Source organism: Podarcis liolepis, assembly GCF_965112155.1.
Source record: "Podarcis liolepis genome assembly, chromosome: 5".
In the NCBI taxonomy this organism is placed as follows: domain Eukaryota; kingdom Metazoa; phylum Chordata; class Lepidosauria; order Squamata; family Lacertidae; genus Podarcis; species Podarcis liolepis.
Genome location: NC_139556.1, coordinates 102,571,252 through 102,587,281, shown reverse-complemented (window position 1 = coordinate 102,587,281; position 16,030 = coordinate 102,571,252). Strand labels below are relative to the sequence as shown.

Genomic DNA, 16,030 nt, shown 5'->3' with positions numbered 1-16,030 from the left:
CTGGCGGGAGGAGAAAGGGAGTTTCTAGAGCTCCACACTCCGTGTGTGTGTGTGTGTGTGTGTGTGTGTGTGTGTGAGAGAGAGAGAGAGAGAGAGAGAGAGAGAGAGATCTACTCTCTTTCTGAGCTGAATGCTGAAATATGAAATACAGGGAATTCTGAATTGCTCTTGCATTTCCCCCCATTGGGGGCATTCAACCTTAAAATAAGAACATATTAAGAGCCCTCTGGGATGCGGGTGGCGCTGTGGGTAAAACCCCAGCGCCTAGGACTTGCTGATCGCATGGTCGGCGGTTCGAATCCCCGCGGCGGGGTGCGCTCCCGTCGTTCGGTCCCAGCGCCTGCCAACCTAGCAGTTCGAAAGCACCCCCGGGTGCAAGTAGATAAATAGGGACCGCTTACCAACGGGAAGGTAAACGGCGTTTCGTGTGCTGCGCTGGCTCGCCAGATGCAGCTTGTCACGCTGGCCATGTGACCTGGAAGTGTCTGCGGAAAGCGCTGGCTCCCGGCCTATAGAGTGAGATGAGCGCACAACCCTAGAGTCGGACACGACTGGCCCGTACGGGCAGGGGTACCTTTACCTTTACCTAAGAGCCCTCTGGATCTGGAATACGTAGAATTTGCAAAGCTGATGGGGAAGATCCGGAATCAGCGTTTCAAAAGAACTGGAGCAAATTCACATTACATATGAAAGAACATTGTAAACATCTGAAAACGTTTGAAGCTTTGAGTTGAACCGTTTTGTCATGAGAATAGAAGGAACTGATTTACATTTAATAAGGGGAAATATAAAAATAAGAGAGAAGGTAAAAAAGGGGTTATAGAAATGCGAAGAATAAAGAAAATACGTACGGAAGTCAGAAAGAGGGGCGGGAGGAGGTCGACGCTCGGATGGAGCGATGTTTGAGTTTATTGATTTATGTATGGAAATTGTGGTTATGATAAAACTGAAAATGCAGTAAGAATTATTATAAAAAAGAGCTTCTGCTGGATCAGGCCAGTGGCCTCTCTGGTCCAGCATCCTGTTCTTGCAGCAATCAAGCAGATGCCGGGGGCAGAACTGCAAGCAGGATTCGAACACAAGACTCCTTAGTTTCCAGCAGCTGGACTTCGGAAACATTGCAGCCTCTTGACTGTGGAGGCAGAGCAAGAGCCACAGTAGCCATCGAAAGCCCCCTGTCTAAGCCTCCTTCAAAACCCTCTAGCTTGGAGCCCATGGCTGCCTCCTGCAGCAGGGAGTTCCACAGTTTAAGGATGTGCTGCGTAAAGAAGGACTTTCTTTGGCTTGCCCTGAATATGCCAATATTCAGCGTCAATTGAATGTCCACAAGTGCCAGTGTCAGGTCAGAGGGAGGAAAAACATTTCTCTCTCTGTCCACTTATTGCGTGCCACACATTATTTTATAAGAGGGGTCAGCAAACATTTTCAGCAGGGGGCCGGTCCACTGTCCCTCAGACCTTGTGGGGGGCCGGACTATATTTTGGAAAAATAATGAACGAATTGCTATGCCCCACAAGTAACCCAGAGATGCATTTTAAATCAAAGCACACGTTCTACTCATGTAAAAACACCAGGCAGGCCCCACAAATAACCCAGAGATGCATTTAAAATAAAAGGACACATTCTACTCATGTAAAAACACACTGATTCCTGGACTGTCCACGGGCCGGATTGAGAAGGTGATTGGGCCGGATCCAGTCCCCGGGCCTTAGGTTGCCTACCCATGTTTTATAAGCTTCTATCATGGGCTGCCTCTCGCTTGCCCTTTTCTCAAAACCCACCCATGCGCAATGGTCGCGACCATCGAATGCCAACCTACGATTTGCACACAGATACAGTGGACCCTCGGGTTGAGAACATGATCCGTGCAGGATGCACATTCACAACCCGCAGTGTTCGCAACCCGTGTTTGCGCATGCACGGGTTGCGATTCAGTCCTTCTGCGCATGCACAAAGCGTGACTTAGCGCTTCTGCACATGCGCAACCGCCGAAACGCAGACGTAACCCATTCCAGTACTTCTGCAACCCGAAAGAAACGCAACCTGAAGCGGCTGTAACCCGAGGTATGACTGTATTTCCAAGCGTGCCTAACCCTATCCCGTCTCCTGTTTAGAAAAAGATCTCTGCTAAGATACTTCCCTTTACACACATCGGCTTTCACATATGGGCACCTCAAATGCCATTTCTGTGCAGGTGAAAATCCAAGCCCCCCCCCAGCAGTGGGGAAATCTAGCCTGCCTCCGTCTCCCCCCTCCCCACTTTCAAAAGCAACCCGACCCTGACCCCACCCCTTGGCGCTTTCCCCACAGCTCAGCAACAGGGAGAAGACATCTCTCTTGCAGCATGAAAGGGAGTGCGCGGTTCTTTGTAGCAAGGCAGGCTTGCGATGCGCAGGAGGTTAAGATCAAGGAGCAGCCTGAGCTCTGTGTGCTCTCGGTGGGAGTCCCAGGGGTCCCTCTGCGCAAGCCCCCTCCCCGCTTTCAGGGCAGACAACAGCCGGGCTTTGAAAGAGAAGCCCCGGAGGATAATAGGCAAGCGCCCTCCCCTCCTGAAAAGAAAATCCGGAGGCTTCAAGTCTGGCTGGGGAAAGGAAAATGGCAAACAAAAGGCCTAATCCTCTCTTGGTCCGCAAGCAAAATGAAGGTTGCAATCCTGTTCCCAGGGAGCAAGGAAAGCCTGCTGGATCAGGCCAATGGCCCACCTAGCTCAGCATTCTGTACTTGCAGGATTCGAACACAAGAGCCCTTCCCTGCAACTGGTTTTGAGAAGCATTGCTGCCTCTAACTTAATAATAATAATAAGAAGAAGAAGAAGAAGAAGAAGTTATTATTTGTACCCCGCCCATCTGGCTGGGTTTCCCCAGCCACTCTGGGCGGCTCCCAACAAAGATTAAAAGCACAATAAAACATCAAACATTAAAGACTTCCCTAAACAGGGCTGCCTTCAGATGTCTTCTGAAAGTCAGAAAGTTGTTTATTTCCTTGACATCTGGTGGGAGGGTGTTCCATAGGGTGGGTGCCACCACCGAGAAGGCCCTCTGCCTGGTTCCCTTAACCTCACTTCTCGCAATGAGGGAACCGCCAGAAGGCCCTCGGCGCTGGACCTCAGCGTCCGGGCAGAATGATGGGGGTGGAGACGCTCCTTCAGGTATACTGGACCGAGGCCATTTAGGGCTTTAAAGGTCAGCACCAAAACTTTGAATTGTGCTTGGAAACGTACTGGGAGCCAATGTAGGTTTTTCAAGACCGGTGTGTTATGTGGTCTTGGCGGCCGCTCCCAGTCACCAAAGAACGGGCTAAATCGCACTTTGCGCATGCGCAGAAGCGCTGAATCGCAACCCGCGCCACTGCGGGTTGTGAACATCCATCCCACACGGATCACGTTCACAACCCGAGTGTCCACTGTATTACAAACGGGTGAACATAATAATACAGTCATACCTCGGGATAAATATGCCTCAGGATAAGTATTTTCGGGTTGCGCTCCGTGGCGACCCGGAAGTAACGGAGCATGTTACTTCCAGGTTTCGCCACTCATGCATGAGCAGATGGTCAAAATGACATCACACGTGTGCGCGAACCCACGGTGACCCACGCAGACGCGTCTTACGTTCTATTCAGGATGCGAACGGGGCTCCGGAACGGATCCCGTTCGCATCCCGAGGTACCACTGTACGGAAACCTGCAGAGGGCTCAAGGCATTTAAAGGCCACCTCCCCATTCATCTGCAACAACCCTGCAATGCAGGCCAGCCGGGTTGTCGCCATATTGTGGCCGTGGCGGGAGGGGTGGAGACCTGAGACTGACCTGCCTTTATGACCACCAGATGTGCTCAGGGGGACGTGGTATTTAAACCAGGAATGTCTTAAGTCGCTGCTCACTGTTTTGGTCCCTGCTCCCCAGCGACACCAGCTGCGGGGGAACCTAGCCAACCGTCTCCTTCCGGAGGTGGCGAACTCTCCCTCCTTGGAGGCTTTGGGTGGCCCATGTCATGGCTGCTTGGGCTGAGATTCCTGCATTGCAGGGGGTTGGACTGGATGACCTCTGGGGGTCCCTTCCAAGTAACGTCACAATTCTATGAACACTGTTATTTTTATTTATTTGGCCAAAGTCGTTACAAAGGAAGGTGCATGAAAGCAAAGCACATTGCCAGGCCAATTGTTATTAAAGCTAGGCATGTTGTCAACTGAAAATGAGCTCCCCTGAAGAATTACACTTACCATCCCCACCAACTTCTATCCTTCAAATTGCCACTTGAAAGGTAAAGCGGGATGTGTTGCTAATGTGTGCAAAGAGTCCAGATGCATGGAAACATCAGGTGCATCCACCCAGGCAGGTGGGCATCTTCACTTGGTCGCAGGTGGCCCACAGGCAGGTGCAAAATGCACCTGGCAAATTTCGTTGATCTGTGGAACTCCCTCCCACAGGAGGCAGTGACAGCCACTAACTTGGGAGGCTTTAAAAGAGGACGGCTCTGCCTCCAGGGTTGCAGGCAGCAATGCTTCTGAATGCCAGGTGCTGGAGAGTTGTGTTCGAATCCTGCTTGCGGATTTCCGTTAGGGGCATCTGGTCAGCCACTGCAAGAGCTGGACCAGATGTTTGGACCACTGGCCTGAACCGGCAGGGACCTGCGATGTTCTCATTTGAAAAACCCGCCACATGAAAGTGAGTCGCATCAAGGATTGAGCCGTCAGCAGTGTCAGACCTACTACCCCTTTGTGTGGCAGGAAATGAACATTTCACATTTGAAAACTCTCCGCAACGTCCGCCACAAATTCGGCCCTCGCCACCCACAAAAGGGTCGAGTCCATTTGTCCTGTCCCAACATGATTTATGCCAGACACTCTGCCCCAGCCTTGAACTCCAAAGCAATTAACCGGAACTCATCAATGCACATTCATTTCTATAGCGATCACCAAGAAAGCAGTTGATTTCACCAATTCGCACAAACTGAAATAATAGTGCCACGTGCAAGAGAGAGAGAAAATGTACCTCTCGGATCATGATTTGAGCCTGATTTGGTAAAGGCTGCAATCCTTCCCACGTTTACCTGGGAGTAAAGCCAAGGCAACTCAGCAGAGATAATTTCTGAGCCATGTTAGAAACTCAGATATATGAGCTAGGTACCAAATGGAGCCTTAAATCTAAGTCACAGTCACCACAACGGAACGTCTGTTCGCTAGGGGGTTGAACTAGATGACCCTGGGGGGACCCTTTTTCCAATGCTAAAATTCTGCGATTCTACGATCTCATTGCCTCACTGCAGCTTGCTCTTGCAACGATTCACTTGTCCCAGCGTGCAAGAAGGTGAGACACACAATGGAAATGGAAATGGTATTAACTATGATCGAAGGCAGAGGTTTTTTAAACTGTGGTCGCCAACCTGGTGCCCAGGTATCTCGCCGTAGTCACAGGTGGACCCGTGCCAGTAGCAAAACACGCCTGGCGCCAGGCTAATTTCTAACACTAAGCTCCGGCCCAGCAGAGCGGCCAACTTACATCAGGGGATCCTGGGTATATGCTTCCTTGCAACAGGAATGGCCAACTTTGGTGGGCTGTGGGCACCTCTGGGTTCTGGAGCACCAGCTGCGGGCGCCACCCCCCTGGATCCTTCCCCAATTCCTTCACGGGATCAGCTCTCCCACCCAGAGAAAGAGGCGCAGAGAGAACACAAACGCTTCGCTTTCCCAAGAGATCCAGGCAGAGCCTGTGCCTTGGAAAGCACATGGACCTGAAAAGATGGCCATTTTTTCAGCTTCCTCCGTTAGTCCTATGTTCCTGTTCAAGGGAGAAAAAATAACGACCCTTATTTCTTGACCAAGCAGGGTGTAAAAGGGGGTTGTGGGTCAAAGGATCTGTGGGCACTGGGGGGCATAATAATAACAGTAATAGTAATAATAATTTATCATTTGTACCCTGCCCATCTGGCTGGGTTTCCCCAGCCACTCTGGGCAGCTTCCAACAAAGATTAAAAATACATTAAAATGTCACACATTAAAAGCTTCCCTAAACAGGGCTGCCTTCAGATATCTTCTAAAAGTCAGGTAGTTGTTTATCTCTTTGACATCTGATGGGAGGGTGTTCCACAGAGCAGGCGCCACCACCGAGAAGGCCCTCTGCCTGGTTCCCTGCAACCTCGCTTCTCGCAGGGAGGGAACTGCCAGAAGGCCCTTGGTGCTGGACCTCAGTGTCCGGGCAGAACGATGGGGGTGGAGACGCTCCTTCAGGTCTACTGGGCTGAGGCCATTTAGAGCTTTAAAGGTCAGCACCAACACTTTGAATTGTGCTGGGAAACATACTGGGAGCCAATGTAGGTCTTTCAGGACCGGTGTTATGTGGTCTCGGTGGCCGCTCCCAGTCACCAGTCTAGCTGCCGCATTCTGGATTAGTTGTAGTTTCCGAGTCACCTTCAAAGGTAGCCCCACGTAGAGCGCATTGCAGTAGTCCAAGCAGGAGATAACTAGAGCATGCACCACTCTGGCGAGACAGTCCGTGGGCAGGTAGGGTCTCATCCTGCATACCAGATGGAGCTGGTAAACAGTTGCCCTGGACGCAGAATTGACCTGCGCCTCCATGGACTGCTGCGAGTCCAAACATCGTCTGTAGGCGATGAAAGGTCTTCCTCCCTTCTTTAAGATCCAGTGAGGGAACTGCCAGAAGGCCCTTGGCGCTGGACCTCAGTGTCTAGGCTGAACGATGGGGGTGGAGACGCTCCTTCGGGTCTACTGGGCCGAGGCACTGTGCCCACGAGGACCGTATTAGCGACCCCTGCCTCCAGGTACAGGGCGGTATATGAATTCAATAAACGATAAAAAAAAGAATAACACACATCCCATCACGGAGTATTTGGAAGAGTAGAAAAGCCTTTCTTTGCTCCCATGCCGGAAGTAGGACTGGGCCAGGAGATAGGCTCCAACATTTCCTGTTTTGCAGGGGGTGGGATGGATGACCCCTGGGGATCCCTGCCAGCCCTACTATTTTATGATTCCGTGATAGAAAAAAGCCACACACCTTAAAAACAAAACACACACCCTGCATTTAAACCCTATTTCCCAACCCAAAGCGAAGAGGCAGCTCGCAATACAAAGAGGATAACACAGAAAATACAAATGATAAAATATAAAAGCACAACTGCAAGGTCTGAAAGGTTAGTCAGCTACATTTTTATCAATAAAAATGTGCTACAATTAATTTGGGAGATCCACCCTTCCCACAAGTTTATTTTTTAAAAAATTCAAGTACTTAAAGAGCCAGAGTGTGGTGTGGTGTAGTGGTTAGAGCATTGGACTAGGACCAGGGTTCAAAACCCCACTTGGCCATGAAGCTCAGGCCAGTCACCGCCTCTCAGCCTGACCTACCTCACAGGGCTGTTGTGGAGCAATTAAATGAGGAGGGAGAGAATTATTATTATTAATTATTATTATTATTATTATGTCAGCCTGAACTCCTTGGAGGAAAGAGATTGGGATATAAATGCAATAAACAATGGGGGGGGGGAGAGAGTCTGAGGCCAAGCCCAGTTTTAAAAGACGCGTCCTCTGCAGGGGGCTGGACTGGAGGACCTTTTAGACCCCTTCTAATTTTACAATTCTTTTGTCCCCTGCCCCTTTTTGTCTGGAATGGAGGGGAAGGTCTCTTCCCTCCTGCCCTGAGGCACAGAGGAAGTGGACCTCATGGGCAGAAAAATCCCTGCACCAAGAAAGGTAGCAGCTTGGGGGGCAGGGGGGCCTTCTGCCCTTTGCCCCAGACACAGCCTGGACTGCAGCTCAGCGGTTACAGCAGCTGCTTGGCATGCAGAAGGAGGTGCCGGGTTCAGTGCCCCAAGGGCAGCCAAGACAGCCAGGGGAAAACAGCTTCCTCCATAGATCAACCCTTTGCCCAGATTCATGAGGACTAGAATCTGGTTTTATTTGGGGGACCAGGGCTGGGGTGGGGGAAGCTCCGGAGAGAGCAGCTGCTGCCGGCCAGAGCAGGACTAGAGAGGTCCGAATCGGTGACAGCTTCCCGGGTCTCCAACTGCCCGGGAGATCCGTGGCACGTCTGAAAGGGGCTCCCCGTGTTCCCCATCGCAAGGGGACGTGGTGCCAGGCAGACCCGGATCCGGCCCTCCAGGCCTTCTGCTCCACGAGTGCCACGGGGGGGGGGGCATCCGGCATAGAGACCCACCGGCGGTAGAAACCCCCCCAGCCCCTCCTCCGCAGAAGGGAGAAAGGATTAGATCCCCCCCCCGACTCCGAAAAGGGGGCGCAGCGGAGACCACCCAAAGGCACCGTGGGGGGGGAGGTATTCTCGGACGCCCCCCCAAAAGGAAACGCCCCCCCAAGGGGTCTCCGCCCTCCCGCCCCGCCCAGGGTCTTGCAAGGGGGTCTCCCTCTCCCCCCCCCACCAGAGGTTTGCAAAGGGGTCTCCCTTCCCCCGCCCCAGTCTCGAAAAGGGGTCTCCCTCCCCATCGCCCCCACCCCACCGAGTCTTGCCAAAGGGATCTCCCTTCCTCCCCCCATCTTCGAGGGTCGCAAAAGGGTCTCCCTTCTCCCCAACGCCGCCCCCCAGTCTTGCAAAGGGGTCTCCTTCCGTCCCTCGACGCCCCCCGGTGTCTTGCAAAAGTCTCCCTCTCACGCCCCCCCATATCGCAAAAGGGTCTCCCTTCTCCCCAACGACCTACCCCCCCCAGTCTTCCAAGGGGGACTCCTTCCTTCCCTCGAAACCCCGCCCCCCCATTCTCGGTGTCTGGCAAAGGGGTCTCCCTCCCTCCCTATCTTCGAGGGTCGCAAAAGGGTCTCCTTTCTCCCCACCGCCCCTTCCCAAGTCTTGCATGGGGGTCTCCTTCCTTGTCCTGACCCCCCCCCCCATTCCCGGTGTCTCGCAAAAGGGTCTCCTTTCTCCCCAAACTCCCCCCAGTCTTGCAAAGGGATCTCCTTCCTTTCCTCGACGCCCCCCCCCGTCCTCTCGCAAAAGGGTCTCCCTCCCCCCCACCGCCCCCTCCCCAAGTCTTGCAAGGGGGTCTCCTACCTTCCCTCGACCCCCCCCATTCCCGGTGTCTCGCAAAAGGGTCTCCTTTCTCCCCAACGCCGCCCCCCCAGTCTTGCAAAAAAGTCCCCCCCCCAGTCTTGCCAAGGGGTCTCCCTTCCCCCCCCACCGACCCCTCCCCAAGTCTTGCAAGGATGTCTCCTTCCTTCCGTCGGATTTCCCCCCCCCCCAAATTCCCGGTGTCTGGCAAAGGGCTCTCCTCTCCCTCTCCCCCCCCCCCGCCCCAGTCTCGCAAAAGGGTCTCCCCCCCCCACGGCCCCCCCGCTCCTTCTTCCCCGCCTACCTTCCTTGACTCCCGGCAGCTTGGACTGGTCGATGCTGATCTCAGCCATGTTGGCTTCGGGCGGCGGCGGATCCTCTTCCCGGCGCCCCCCCCCTCCAGCTGCTCTGGCCGCCGCCCCCGCCGGGGAAGGGGCCGAGCCCCCCGCCGCCGCCTCGCTGCGCAAGCCGGAGGGCCCGATCCCCCGGCTGCAAGACGCCGGAGCCTTTCTTTCCTTCCCTGGGGTGGGGAGGTGTCCTGCGCGCCCCCGCTCGCGCGGAACGAGCAGCCCGTGCGCCCGCGCGTAAAAGCGCAAAAGCGCACCCTCCGCGGGCCTTTGGGTCTCCTCGGCTCCGCTGCAAAGCTTGCAAAAAAAGAAAGAAAATAGCAGCGCTTGAACCCGAAAGGGGGCAGCGCCACTTTCCCTTTCTCCGCCTCCTCCTGCTCAGCCCTCCCCCGCGGAATGCTGGGAAGTGTAGTTTCGAGAGCTTCCATTATTGTGGGGGGGTTTTTGGCACAAAATCCGCCCGCGCGCTTTCTCAGCCGCTCCAGTGCGCGCCGCAAGATTTGCAACTTGATCCCTGGACGAGGGACTTTTCCTTGCACCTCCAATCAAAAGGGGCCCACCTGTTTCACAATAATCACCTGAGATCCTTTTATGGGGGGGGGGGGTTGCTATCCAATAAATCATTAAAAATAACTAACTGAGGTTCTGCCCCCCTCCCAGCATTATGCCCATGCCCAGCAACCTGTTCCCACAATGGCCAACTAGATGCCCCAGTGGCAGGGGCGCCAAATATAGGGGGCTCTGGGTGCCTAAGCACCCATAAAAATTTTACTGCAGGGTCAGGGGGTCTGTGTGACCAAAATGTATTTTATTTTAAAAATCATTGTAAACAGTTAAAATCATTAGTCGGATTGGAATAACACTTGGGAGTTTAATGGTGAATTTTGGACATAATGGAAATGTAAAAGATTTTTTATAAAAGATGCAGGAGAAAATGATTAACAATAGGACCCAGAAAGTGAAGGAGGAAAGCCCAGGAGATTCTTCTTTGGAATCTTGCTTTTATGATGTATGTTGAGTATGCGATTGTAAAAATTTAATTTGAAAACGCAAATAAATTTATCAAAGAGAGAGAGAGGAGAACGCAGGAGGGGTCCTGTGATTTCCAGCAACTGGGACTCAACAGCATCGCTGCCTCTGACTGATTGTCTTCTTTTAATTAAGGCCCTCCAAGTTGCCGGTCCTCACTGCCTCCTGTGGCAGGGAGTTCCGCAGTTGCACAGTCGTGGGAATGCCCTCCTTCCCAGAGGTGTCCCCCCCCCAACTTCAAAATCCCACTTGGGAAAAGACTTGGAGCCGTATGTGAAGAGAGCATTGGGAAACAGAGCTCATCTCCCTGCGCCCAGGAGTCTTCTTCATTGCAGCCTCTGCCATCCTGGTAACCCCGTAATAAGCCAAGCCAAGGGCATGATTAGGTGGTTTGCCAAATGACAGGAGGAGGATTTTTGTGGCTTCTGGGGCTGCTCTTAAGGAGCTGGGATGGCAGGTTGGCCGGCCTGCGTTGGCCACAACTTGCTAGCCTTATAATAGCCCTGGGCTGCGACGGAACTAAAAATGTGGGGCTGTTTCACACAACCTGACACCTTCCTGCCGAAAGGCGTCTTCTCCCTGTCCTGGAGCCCTTAAACTCACAGCCTTTCTCCACCTGTGGCTCCCCAGATGTTGCTGGACTACAACTCCCATCACCCCTAGCTAGCAAGGTCAGGGCTCAGGGATGATGGGAGTTGTAGTCTAACAACATCTGGGGACCACAGGTGGAGAACCCGGAGCAACAGCCCCTGAGGACGAAGCAGCAAAAGAGAGGAGTGAAGAACATGAGAAGAGCCTGCCGGATCAGGCCCATGGCCTGCCTAGTCCAGCACCCTGTTCTCACAGGGCCAACCAGATGCCCCCCCCCCAAAAAACCTGCAAGCAGGATTCGAACACAAGACCACTCTCCCCTCCCATAGTTTCCAGTGCCTGGGATTCATAAGCACCGCTGCTGCCTCCAGGCTGACTCATAGCCGTCTCCTCCTCCTCCCTGAATTTGTCTATTCCTCCTTTAAAGCCATCCTGGTTGGTGGCCTTCATTTCACCTTGTGGGAGGGAGTTCCATAGTTTAACACTGTGCTCTATGAAAATGTCCTTTCTGTCTTTTTCTTTCTTTTTTTTAATTTTTGTTGGAAATTTTATTTATAACATAAAATAAACCCCCCACCCTCCAAACAGAAATCCACCCTCATTAAACATGAACATAGCATACAATAAGCATAAAATACAACAATACAAACAACCAAATAAAAGACTTCCTTTATCCTGTATCGGGCCTCCTTATTTACTTCTTATAAGCTGCTTCCTTTATGAATAATTAAGATTTTTCTAATTATAACTTAAATATCCACAAAGTCTCCTGCAGACATTAATCGAAACAAGTCCAGGTACTGTTTTGTGAAGTATTCTCTGCATTTTCCTCATGCTTTTTGAAACTCTTGTCTAGTGTGATCTCTAATTGCCTCTGTTAATCTAGCCAGTTCAATATACTCTAACAGTTTGTCTTGCCATTCCTTTTTTGTTGGCACAGTCCCCCCCCCCCCCCAGTTTTTAGCAGTTAGGATCCTGGCCACTAGGTAAAGGTAAAGGGACCCGTGACCATTAGGTCCAGTTGTGACCGACTCTGGGGTTGTGCCGCTCATCTCGCTTTACTGGCCAAGGGAGCCGGCGTACAGCTTCCGTTTCATGTGGCCGGCTCCCTTGGCCAGTCCTGTTTCGGGCAGCATGACTAAGCCGCTTCTGGCGAACCAGAGCAGCGCACGGAAACACTGTTTACCTTCCTGCCGGAGTGGTATCTATTTATCTACTTGCACTTTGATGTGCTTTAGATCTGCTAGGTTGGCAGGAGCAGGGACCAAGCAATGGGAGCTCACCCCGTTGCGGGGATTCGAACCGCCGACCTTCTGATCGGCAAGTCCTAGGCTCTGTGGTTTAACCCACAGCGCCACCCGTTTCACTAAAGGACGTTTACCAAAGATGCACTGCACTAGTGGCGGCGCTTGTCATTCATGATGGCGGTGCTTGTCAGACTCAACAGCGGCGCTTGTCATTCTCAACGGCGCCATGTATGCGAAATTAACTCTTACATCAAAATATTATGTTGCGTATTGTATTGAGATGCTGTGAGGCAGCGGGGTGAGTCAGGGGCACCTTTGAGACGACTGATGTTTCTCCTAAGGAGGTGCCTAAACAATACTTATAAGTTTAAGTGTGGTGGTGTTGCATACTTAAGTACAAGTGTATTGTAAAGAAATGAGCAAATAAAGAAATTTGTTTCTTTTCCCTCCCTTCTTTCATAAACAAGGCATCAGCGTGGTGTCTGACATAAGCGTAATAAAGGTTAATTTGGGGGCGCTGGCTGGATCTTTGCACCCCGGCGGCGCATTTACTAAAGACAGCACTGGTCAGGGATGCTTTAGCTGAGACACCTGAATGGCGGGGTTGGACTAGATGACCCTTGGGTCCCTTCCGACTCTACAATTCTATGATTCTATATCTCCTCCTCCTCCAGGCCTGCACATAACTTCTCAAAATTCATTCCCCCAAGGAGCTGGATTTGCAGGCTGGTGGGAGTCAGGCTTTTCCCAGGTCACGAGAAAAGAGTCATACAGCATTTGTGTGGGGGTTTCTGCTCAATTGCAGGCAGGTTAAATGGGGGAGCCTCTCTTCCTCTCTCTTTCCATGTTGAAAGCAACATCCGTTCCTCCCCACGGAACTCGCATGTTGGAGCTGAGATTCCTGCATTTTAGGGGGTTGAGCTAGATGGCCCCTGGGGGTCCCTTCCGACTCTACATTTCTATAATTCTGACCAGAATCTGTTTGGGGTCTTTATACCCTTCACTTTTCCTGGCCATATCACAACAGAACTTTAATTATCAGTCAGGATGCCTTGTCAAGTTCATCGTCATCATTTTTTAATTAAAGGACGGACAATGTTTATGTTCATGCTGGCTGTATTTTTATTAATCGTTCTCAAGCCTCTGCAAAATTGAGTCTCTAAATTCCAATGCATCTTAATTATAACTTGCTGCCTCTTACAGGAATGGCTTCTGCCGCTCAACATCCCCGTCTTACTCAAAATAGATCCATCTTTGCCGTTTTCTGCATACAAAGTGATAATATTAATTGTCGTGCCTGTTGCTCGTTTGCTTCCTAAGAGATCTAGGGAGGTTTGGTTGACGCCTTGCCTGTTGCATTTCACACGAACTCGTGAGTTGCCTCTTTTTGCAGGCAGGGGAGGGGATAGGTTTACTGATTTCATAGAATGATAGAACTGTAGAGTTGCGAGCAACCCCAAGGGTCATCTAGTCCAACCCCTTGCAGCGCGGGAATCTCAGAATTTAATTTAATTCAATTTGATGAATTGAAGGAAGGTGGGGGAGGAAGGTCCAGAACTCAAATCTATTCATATACCTCCGTTCATTAAAAAAAATAATCAGTTGTGCATAAAATCATACAACCAAAACTATACAAAGTCAGAAATCAGCTAACTATTGGGGGAAATTCTGGAAAAGTGACTTGAAATTTACAGCATGTTATTCTTTGAAGGAGAACTGTCTGAAAATGATTCACAGTTGGTATTTAACTCTGAGTAGGATGTTAAGATGTATAAGACTGAATTAGATAAGTGCTGGAGATGTGGGACATAGCATTCAGATGACAGATTGGGGAAGATTATGGGGGAAAGATATAAAATTTACGGCCTGTACTGCATTTAAAGAGAATTATATGAAAATGATGTACAGGTGGTATTTAACACCGGTTAAATTAGCAAAAATGTATAAAAGAAAAGAAATCAAGTGTTGGAAATGTAAAGAAGTAGAGGGTACGTTTTATCATATGTGGGGGCAATGTAAGGTTATAAAAGGTTTCTGGGAAATGATTTACAATGAATTGAAAAAAAATGTTAAAAATAACCTTTGCTAAAAAACCAGAAGCATTTTTAATATGAATGAATATACCGAAAGAATACAAGAATTTGTGTGTGTATCTGTGCAAATTAAACCATATATCCTAAAGACACTGCAGTCTCCACGGACCTTCATGCCAAGAAAACTGAACCCAGGTAAATGCCGGGAACCCCTGGAGTCTCTCACCTCACAGAGGTTGGGATGGCCTGGAACAATACAGAGGGCCCGGAAATTTATCAGAAACAGCCTAGCTATCAAATGACAGTTTATGGATGTGAGACATCACAGCTTCCAAAATATATCAGAATCTGAATTTCAGAGTGGATGCCTGAGTTTTGCATTCTTGGTTGGGGCCAAGGCTTCTGCCAGGTATTCCAGGAAGTTCACACAGAAGAGCATGATGGGTATATCCACTCGCAACATCGGGAGGGGTGTTAATCAGTGTTCACCATGTCTAAAATACACCTCGGTCAGATTACCATCGGCCAAAGTGTTCTCTGTTTTCTTTCATTTTTCGCTCCGAACAGTCAAGCCTTTGTAATTTGAGAGTTCCTCTCCAGCCTTTCTAATGATAAAGAGTATTTTGTTTCGCTGTGATATGTTTCAAAAGCAATCAGTGGGCTCTTGGCTGGCTTCACACAGATGCCGGCTTTATTCCCTTTGGCAGATTATTGTCATCTCCTTTTTTAAGTTGAGGAAAAATCACTATAGCAAATTAGCAAGGATGGCACCAGGGTTAGGGAGATATTGGCTGCCCACAAGTGCCCTGCAGTTCAGATTACATGTTTGTACCGCAGCTGAGCAGATCTAAAGAGAGGAATATCTCCCTTTCCTTGCCGAACACCCCCTGGCAAAGCAAAATAAATGCAGTTCAAAGTGAGAGACTGAGAAAACAGCATCCTATGGAACTGGGTGCCACCAGAGATGTGGGAGTGAATAAAAGCTAGATCAGTTTTCGAAGGGTGTTGTTTTGGCCACAGCCATCAAAATAAAGGATATTTAAAAATACACTTCAGGGTCTATTTTAACTGAGAATCAACTTAAGCAACATTGTCACAAGATCAGTCAGTTGGTCATATCCATCAAGTGCTTTGTCATCTGACTAGTGCCAACCTTTGCCAACCTGGTGCCCCCCCCCCCCCGATGTTGTGGATGAGAACTGTCCCGGCTGGGGCAGAAGGAAGTTGGCGTCCAAAACATCTGAGGTCTCTTCTCTTCTGAATCCCAGTTGTTGGAAATCGCAGGAGGGGAGAGTTGATCCTGTGTTCGAATCCTGCTTGCGGGTTTCCCATCACGGGCATCTGGTTGGCCGCTGTAGGAACAGGAAGCTGGACTAGATGGGCCCCTTTTGGCCGAATCCAGCAGGGGTATTCTCATGTTTCAGAGAGTCTATTAACAACAACAAAAACAACAACTTATTATTTATACCCTGCCCATTTGGGCTTCCCCAGCCACTCTGGGCGGCTTCCAACAAAAGATTAAAAATACATTAAAACGTCAGTCATTAAAAGCTTCCCTAAACAGGGCTGCCTTCAGATGTCTTCTAAAACTCTGGTAGTTGTTGTTCTCTTTGACATCTGGTGGGAGGGCATTCCACAGGGCGGGCGCCCTCTTCCTGGTCCCTTGTAACTTGGCTTCTCGCAGTGAGGGAACCGCCAGAAGGCCCTCGGCGCTGGACCTCAGCGTCCGGGCAGAACGATGGGGGTGGAGATGCTCCTTTAGATATATTGGACTGAG

The 16,030-nt window shown here is 50.6% G+C and overlaps 1 protein-coding gene and 1 long non-coding RNA gene across 5 annotated transcripts in view; both read right to left on the bottom strand.

Annotated features, from left to right (window-relative positions):
- The window catches only part of CCDC50 (coiled-coil domain containing 50), a 48,150-nt gene extending 38,592 nt beyond the window's left edge, over nucleotides 1-9,558 (bottom strand). For 2 of the 3 annotated variants that reach the window (XM_083504213.1, XM_083504214.1), the window contains exon 1: nucleotides 9,311-9,558. In XM_083504213.1, the coding sequence (XP_083360339.1) occupies nucleotides 9,311-9,359 (49 nt within the window). In that variant the 5' untranslated portion in view covers nucleotides 9,360-9,558. The remainder of the gene's footprint in view (nucleotides 1-9,310) is intronic. The other variant, XM_083504215.1, reaches the window with a different exon arrangement.
- LOC310707467 overlaps nucleotides 1-16,030 on the bottom strand; it is a 138,603-nt gene that overhangs the window by 45,387 nt on the left and 77,186 nt on the right. The gene's annotated exons all lie outside the window — the stretch shown is intronic.